At 22.7% G+C, this 8949-nt stretch overlaps 1 protein-coding gene across 2 annotated transcripts in view; it reads right to left on the bottom strand.

Moving 5' to 3' along the window:
• Positions 1-2994: 2994 nt before the first annotated feature.
• The window catches only part of LOC117171786 (E3 ubiquitin-protein ligase RMND5A), a 25447-nt gene continuing 19492 nt past the window's right edge, over positions 2995-8949 (bottom strand). Inside the window, exons 4-7 of one of the 2 annotated variants that reach the window (XM_033359395.1) lie at positions 8297-8595; positions 4140-4242; positions 3845-3999; positions 2995-3784 (exon numbers count right to left, since the gene is read on the bottom strand). In XM_033359395.1, coding sequence (XP_033215286.1) covers positions 3703-3784; positions 3845-3999; positions 4140-4242; positions 8297-8595 — 639 coding nt within the window. In that variant the 3' untranslated portion in view covers positions 2995-3702. The remainder of the gene's footprint in view (positions 3785-3844; positions 4000-4139; positions 4243-8296; positions 8596-8949) is intronic. The other variant, XM_033359396.1, reaches the window with a different exon arrangement.

Genomic DNA, 8949 nt, shown 5'->3' with positions numbered 1-8949 from the left:
CATTTAAGTTTCAAATTGTTTACTTTTAAATATTTGGCTTCAATGCAGTCGTCTTAAATTATAAGACAAATATTGCTAAATATTAAATAATTATCCTTTTTCTTAATACATTTTTTAAATTAAATGGGTTAAAAATGGAATAATTTAGACTGAAACAATATTTGTAATTTAATAAACGCCTTTAATTACGAATGAATTGCGAATCTCGAAATTCTTTAATTTTCAACGGATTTAGAATCGTTTTATCAAATCAATTATTTTACAGTTTTTAATATTTAAAGTAGCGATCCATTTTAAAAAGTATTTATTTATATTTACAGTTGATAAAATAAAACTACTTTTCATCAAAAATTTCGAACTTTAAACGTTTCAACCAAGAATTTAAATTTTTAACTAAAGAAATTAAATAGTTAAGTTTTTATTCAAAGAAACTAAGCTCTTAATTAAATAAAAAGAATTATTTGCAAAACAATTCAATTTTCAAACAAATAATTGGAATTTTTTACCAAAATAGTTGATTTTTCAAACCAAAAATATGAATTTTCTACCAAAAAACCCCATTTTCAACCAGGAAATATATATTTCAACAAAAAAGTTTATTATCAAGCATGCAGTTACATTTTCAACTAAAAAAATGGAAGAGGTAAGTTAACAAAAAATAAATAATCTCTCTACTAAAAAAAAAACATTTTCTACAAAACAATTTAATTTTCAACCCAAAAATATGAATTTCAACAACGTAGTTAGTTTTCAACGAAATAGTTGAATTCCCTACCAAATTGTTACATTTTTAACCCAAAGATATGAATTTTCAACAAAAAAGATAATTTTCAACAAAAAATGAAATAGTTAAATTTCCATTTAAAGAGAGTAAGCTTTTAATCTGAAAAAATAGCGAATTTTCTACAATACAATTGAATTTTCAAAAAAAAAAATTAATTTACAACCAAATACTTGAATTTTAAACCCAAAAAATATGAATTTTCAATTAACAAAAATGAATTTTTAACAAAAACGTTCATTTTTAACGAAATAGTTGAATTTTCTACCAAAGACAAATTTTGTAGTTGAAAATATAAATTTTAAATTTAAAAATATGAATTTTCAACGAAATATTTGAATTCTGTACCAAAAAGACAATTTTTTTAGTTGAAAATATGAATTTTCAACGAAATATTTGAATTCTGTACCAAAAAGACAAATTTTTTGGTTGAAAATAGGGATTTTCAATTTAAAAATATGAATTTTCAACAGAATAGTTGAATTTTATACCAAAAAGAAAAAAATTTTTTGGTTTAAATTATGAATTTTCAACGAAATATTTGAATTCTGTACTAAATTCTTATATTTTCTACCCAAAAATATGAATTTAGAAAAAAAAGTTGATTAAAAAAATAGAATAGTTAAATTTCCATTTAAAGAAAGTAACCTTTTAATTACAAAAAAAAACAGTGAATTTTCTACAATGCAATTGAATTTTCAACAACAAAATTAATTTACAAACAAATAGTAGAATTTTAAACCAAAAAAATATGAATTTTGAACAAAAAATTCCATTTTTGACGAAACAGTTCAATTTTCTACTTAAAAGATAAATTTCTTGGTTCAAAATATGAATTTTCAACAAAGAAAGTTATTTGTCTACCAAACAGTTAAATTTTCAACTAAAAAAAGAATGGAATAGTTGTATTTTCAGTTCAAGAAAGTAAAATTTTAACTAAAAAAACAAATAATTTTTTACAAATAATGAATTAAAAAGAAAAATTATTTTTCAATTAAATAGTTAACTTCTTTACAAAAATAATTCAATTTTCAACCCAAAAATGTGAATTTTCAACAAGACAATTAAATTCCAAAAACGGCTGAATTTTCAACAAAACACTTCATTTTTAACTAAATAGTTAAATTGTCAACCAATTGTTGAATTTAAAAAAATAATAGTTTAGTTTTTAACCAAAAACGACGAATTATCAAAAAAATAATTAAAAAATTAAATTTTCTAAATTAAAAATCATTTTTAATTTTCTTAAGAATCTTAATAAATCTTTCTAATCTCTTGAAACCTTTTAATATTCTTAAAAAGCTTTTCAAAACCTCTAAATATTTCTCAAAATACTTTGGTTTTTTAAAATTAATAATTATTCAACAGCTTTTTATTTAAAACTGAAATATTCTTGAGTCGAAAAATCAAATATTTCTTAATTATTATTAATTTTTTAACTGAAAATTAAAGTATTCCAGTTCTGTTTGAAAAATTATTTCTTTTAGTTGAAATTTGGTTAAAAAGTAATCTTTTTGGTTGAAAATACGTCTTTTTGGTAGAATTAAACTGTTTTTTATTTAAAATCGGAATATTTCCTAGTTTAAATATTACATTTTTCATCGAGAAATGTATTTCTTTTTATTGAAAACTAATTGATTGAAAGCTTAACTACTTCGTAAAAAAAATTGATTAAATATTTAAAATTTTAGTTGAAAATGTAAGTTTTTTACCTATTCATTTTTTAACGTCAATATTTATAAACAATTAAATCTTGAACAGATTCAGAAACATCTTTCTAAAATCAATTATCGTTCTATTTTTAATACTGGAACTCTGGAATAATTTAAAAATATATATATTTATTAGTTTAAATGTTGAACTCAAATCTTTTCAATTTCAACGATTTTTAATTTTTATTTAAGTCTTGTAAAATCTATGTGAACAAAGGAAATTAAAAACAATGTATATATTTAATTACATTATATCACGCGATACGAAATTTGTTTTATTTCCAGTGACCGGTTTAATTTTTCTTTAAAAAAAATTGTCAAATTCCAGTTCAAAAAATAAATTGCGAATAATATAAACTTTGGAAATCAATTTTCATAAGTAACATTTATTTCAGGATATCATATAAAACACTCTAGTAAAATTAAATATGTTAAAATGTCGATTACCGTAGTTACTTGCAAAAAAAGGAAATTGCGGCATAATTGATAATCGTAAGTCACTATTTTTTTTTTTTTTTTTGGTTAATTGAAACCGTATTCATATTTCAACTGTTATAATAATCTCAGCAGTTGAATTTTAATAAAATCGTCTTGATTATTATTATTTCGATAGCATATTACGTCAAGTAATAGCATTTAAAACTGCATCTATTTAGACCCAGAAAATGTATAAAGAGAGAACTCACACGAACTTTGTGTTACGAATTTTTGAGAAAACCCCGACCCGATTATCATTATCATAATTATCAAGGATCGAAATATTCTTCAATTCAATCTTCATTCATCGACATAAAAAAGAGAAACATTGCAACACAAGATTATCACGTATAAATATTTTCAAACTGATTATTATTAGACAAAACGGAGAAATCTTCGATAAAACTTCTGCACGCTTTATGACAATTGACCAGACGTAAACACAAAAAAGAAACTATACAATTATAATAATTAACGAGTAATTCATAAAGCTGAATCAATTTTGTAAATTCAGATTTTGCCCCATTCTCCAACTTAATAAATATCATCATTCCTCTGTTGTTGAATCGACAAAGAAATTGCATCATCATAATCATCATAATCATCATCACGCGTTCAATTTACAAATAAATCTATCCTCTAGAGAAAATTATTGGCTATACTTAAACTGATTAAAGAAAGGCGGCGGTCGAGAGATTTGGGCCAGTACGTCTTGTCATTTATCACAGCACTCTAAAAATAGATGAGTCGAGCGTCTTCTGGATTCTGATCCATCGGGCAATACGGGCATTTCAATCTGGAATGGAATTGATTTCTTTAAAAAGCGATTTCGATATCGGTGTACTGGATTCGACAATAAATTCGAACGACTTACTTGTTCGCGCTTGTCAGCTTGTTCAGGGCGTCGCGCGATATCACGTGTCCGCAAACTAATTTCATCGGCGGATTGTTCTCCGTACTCTGCTGACGAAGAATCGGACATGCAAACACTGAATGGTAACGACTCTGCTTACCCAAGTCAATTTCAATCTGAGAGAGAAAAGGGACAACAAATTTAACAAACGAAAAATATTTAACGAGTTGGTCATTGATCAAAAACTAGATATCTCAAAAAGGATATTGCAGAATAAAAAGGTAATATTTTTGTGGAGAAAATTAAAAAAACTTACGGGGAGTTCGTCCTTTCCGTTCCAGATACCTGTGACTTGTCTCTGTTGCATGACTTGCTTGATATTCAAGAGCGCAGGAAGCGCCGTTATTCCTGCGTTAATACTGTAAGAATATTTACATTTACAAAAAAAAAAACTGATAGAATTTTTTCAAAAATTTCACAAGGATTTAAAAAATTTCACACAGATTAAAAAGATCACACAAGAATTTCAAAATTTTTACAAAAATTCTAAAATATTTCAAAGATTTAAAAATATATCCACAGATTTTAAAGACTACAACAAATTTTAAAAGATTTCACAAATATTTAAAAAATTTTACAAAAGATTTCAAAATATATCAAAGTTTTTATGAATATTTCAAAGATTAAAAACTTTTCTTATAAAATTCATAAAGATTTAAAATATTACACAAGATCTAAAAAAAATGTCACAAAGATTGAGAAATATTTCAAAGAATACAACAAATTTTGAAAGATTTTAAACATTGCGGAAAGATTTTAAAATATATAAAAGTATTTCTGAAGATTTCAAAGATTACACCAAGATTGTAAACAGTTTACAAAGATTTTCCAAATTAATCAAAACATTTCCGAAAGATTTCAAAGATTTCAAACATTATATAAGAATTTCAAAAATATTACAAAAATTCAAAAATGTTTCAAAAATTTCACAGATCTTAAAATTTATCCACATATTTCAAAGACCACAAGAATTTTTTTAATATATCACAAATATTTAAAAAAAAATTAAAAAGATTTTAAAACATATCGAAGTTTTTCTGAAGATTTCAAAGATTACACATTTTTTAAAAAGATTTCACAAAGATTTAAAACATTACATTAGAATTTCAAAATTTTCACAAAGATTTCAAAGATTTGAAAATCTCTCACAAAAATTTCAAAATATATCAAAATATTTCTGAAGATTTCAAAGATTTCAAATATTATATAAGAATTTCCAAAATTTCACAAACTTTCGAAAAATCTTTCAAAATATTTCAGAAGATTTCAAAGATTTCAAGTATTATATAAGAATTTCAAAATTTTCACAAACAAAAAAATATTTCAAAATATTTCCGAAGATTTTAAAGAGCACACTTTTTTTAAAGCATTTTACAAAGATTTCAAAGATTACATGATAATTTTTATAAACTTTCACAAAGATTCAAAAATACTTCAAACATTCGAAAATATTTCTGAAGATTTTAAAAATTAAATTTTTTTGAAGATTTCACAGATTCCAAAATATTTCTGAAGGTATTAAAGATTACAAGTTTTAAAAAGATTTCACGAAGATTTTAAAGATTTCAAAGATTTCACGACGATTACAAAAATTCGAAAGATTTTACACAGAGTATAAAATATTTCAAAAATTTCAAAGGCATTTAAGATTTCACAATAATTCAAAAAAAATCAAAACTTTCAAAAATTTTTTAAATGTTTACAAAAAAAAACCAACGTTTCGAAGCTTTTAAAAGATTTCACAAAGATTAAAAAGATTTTTTTTTAATTGCAAGGATTTAAAGCGTTTGAAAGGTTTTAAAATTTTAACAAAAATGCCACCAAAATTCAAACATTTAAAAGATTTTTAACATTTTCACAAAAAAATTCAAATATTTCAAAGATTTGAAAATATTTCACTACGATTTAAAACATTTTTACATATATTTTAAAATATAACAAAACATTTCTGAACATTTAAAAGATTTCAAATATTATATAAGAATTTCAAAAATTTCTCAAAGATTCCAAAATACTTTAAAATATTTCCGAAGATTAAAAAAATTACTATTTTTTTTAAAGATTTCAAAAAGATTTGAAAGATTACATAAGAATTTTAAAAATTTCACAGACTCAAAAATACTTCAAACATTTCAATAATTCGAAAATATTTCTGAAGATTTTAAACATTAATTTTTTTTAAAGATTTCAAATTATTTCCGGAGGGTTTAAAGATTACATTTTTAAAAAGATTTAACAAAGATTTCACGAATATTACAAAAATTTCAAAGATTTTACACAGAGTATAAAATATTTCAAATATTTTAAAGGTATTTAAAATTTTATAATAATTCCAAAAAAATCAAACATTTCAGATTTTAAAAGATCTCAAAGATTAAATAAACATTGCAAAGATTTCAATGTTTTTTGTTTAACTTTCACAAAAATTCAAACATTTCAAAGATTTAAAAACATTTCACAAAGATTTCAGATTTTAAAAAATCTAACAAATATTTTAATATTTGAAACATTTTAAATAAAACATTTCAAAGATTTTAAAAAAATTGCAGATTTCAAACATTAAAATTTTTTTCAAATGTTTACAAAAAACAACCGTTTCAAAGATTTAAAAAGATTTCACAAAGATTAAAATGATTTTTAAAAAATTGCAAGAATTTCAAACGTTTTAAAATTTTCACAAAAATATCACTAAAATTCAAAGATTTAAAAAATTATCACAAAGATTTCAAAAAAATTTCAAATTTCTTTTTAATTTCACAAAAAATTAAAACATTTCAGAAAGTTTTTGAAAGATGCAAAAAATTGCAAAGATTTCAAACACTTCAAAGGTTTTCAAAATTTCACAAAAATTAAACAAATTTCACAAAAATTCAAATATTTTACAAGATTTTACAAAGATTTCAAAAATTAAAAAAAAATTGTAAAGATATCAAACGTTAAAATTTTTTTTTAATTTGACAAAAATTCAAAAATTTTGAAACATTTTAAAGGTTTACAAAAATTTCAAACATTAAATTTTGTTTTTATTTCACAAGAAAATTCAAACACTTCAAAGATTTCACAAAATTTTTGAAAGATTTAAAAAAATGCAAAGATTTCAAAAATTTCAAAGGTTTTAAAAATTTCACAAAAATGTTACAAAAATTCATACATTTCAAAGATTTAAACAAATTTCACAAAGATTTCAAAAAAATTTCAAACATTTCAAATTTTTTTTTAATTTCACCAAAAATTGAAACATTTCAAAGATTTCAGAAAGTTTTTTTTTTAAATTAACAAAAATTACAAAGACTTCAAAGCTTTTCAAAATTTCACAAAAATTTTTAAAAATTCAAATATTTTACAAGATTTCACAAAGATTTAAACAAGACTGCAAAGATCTAAAACATTTCAAATTTTTTGTAAACGTTACAAAAATTCAAACGTTTCAAAGATTTTAAAAGATTTCACGAAGATATCAAAGATTAAAAAAATTGCAAAGATCTAAAATATTTTAAATTTTTTATAAATGTTACAACAATTCAAACGTTTAAAAAAATTTAAAAAGATTTCAGAAAGAGTTCAGATTTTAAAAAAATTGTAAAGATTTCAAACATTAAATTTTCTTTAAATTTGACAAAACTTCAAAAATTTTGAAACATTTTAAAGATTTACAAAAATTTTTAACATTAAATTTTGTTTTTATTTCACAACAAAATTCAAACAATGTTACAAAAATTCATACATTTCAAAGATTTAAACAAATTTCACAAAGATTTCAAAAAAATTTCAAACATTTCAAATTTTTTTTTAATTTCACCAAAAATTGAAACATTTCTAAGCTTTTCAAAATTTCACAAAAATTTTTTAAAATCACAAAATTCAAATATTTTACAAGATTTCACAAAGATGACAAAGATTTTTTAAAAAATTGCAAAGATCTAAAACATTTCAAACGTTTCAAACATTTTAAAAGATTTCATCTTTATGGTTAAAAACTCAACTTTTTGGTTCAAGATATCAACATCTTAGTTGGAGATTCATTTGTTCGATTAAAAACTTGACTATTGTGTTGAACCTTCGTTTTTTTTTAAATAAAAATTCATTGAAATTTATCTTTCTAGTTAAACATTTTTTTTTAGTTAAAAAATTAATTTTGTCAATTTAAAATTTAAATATTCCATTTCCAATGAAAAGTTGATATTTTTTAGTCAAAAATTCAACAATATGGTTAAAAAATCATATAATTACTTGAAAATTATATATTTTTTTTTATAAAAAAATTAATCTTTTTGGTTGAAAGTTAATCTTTTCGTTTGAAAATTGATCTTTTTGGTTACAATGAAGTGATATTAAAAAAAGTCCCAAAAGTATGGTGAATCCGAGGCCTGAAATTTATAAATAAATTCTAAAAAAGACATTTTTAATTCTTACCAAACTGACAAAGGACTATCGACACTTAATCCTAGGAGTGTGCAGGCTTCTCTCGTGAATACATCGTGGATTTCGAGCCATAATGTGGGGTCGAGTAAATGACTGTAGGGCGAGGATTGAATGCCATTCGGCAAGTAGAGTAAAGTTCCCATCAGGGACTGCACCTCTTTTTCATACCGGCTCACAAACTGCGGTAAATGTTTCCGGGCATACATTATCGCCTCGCTTTGTTTGCTTGGCCCTTGCTGCACCAGCCTTATAAATTTCAGCCTATGTAATTTGAATTCAAGCGATGAGCTCTGAAATAAAGGGAAAATCACTCAAAACTAACACACTTCACGTCCCAAAATGCCAGCTCTTAAAACAGGATAAATCGGGCGATTTTTCACGTAAATAGGGGAATAAATGATTTGAAAATAAATCAATATATAGGTATTATATTAAATTCGATATGAAACGCTATAAATTCCTTAGATTTTAAGTGAAAATACATTGCATTTTTAACAAAACAAGATTTTATATCATAAGGGATGAATTTTCAATAAAAAAAGTTAAATTTTCAAGCTAAAAATCGAATAATTTCGAATTTTTCACCCGACAATACGAATTTCCAACGAGAGAGTTAATTTTTTAACACAACAGTTGATTTTTCA

The sequence above is a fragment of the Belonocnema kinseyi genome, chromosome 4, assembly GCF_010883055.1.
Source record: "Belonocnema kinseyi isolate 2016_QV_RU_SX_M_011 chromosome 4, B_treatae_v1, whole genome shotgun sequence".
NCBI lineage: Eukaryota > Metazoa > Arthropoda > Insecta > Hymenoptera > Cynipidae > Belonocnema > Belonocnema kinseyi.
The sequence above is the reverse complement of the archived record's forward strand: the minus strand, read 5'-3'. Positions and strand labels throughout refer to the sequence as shown.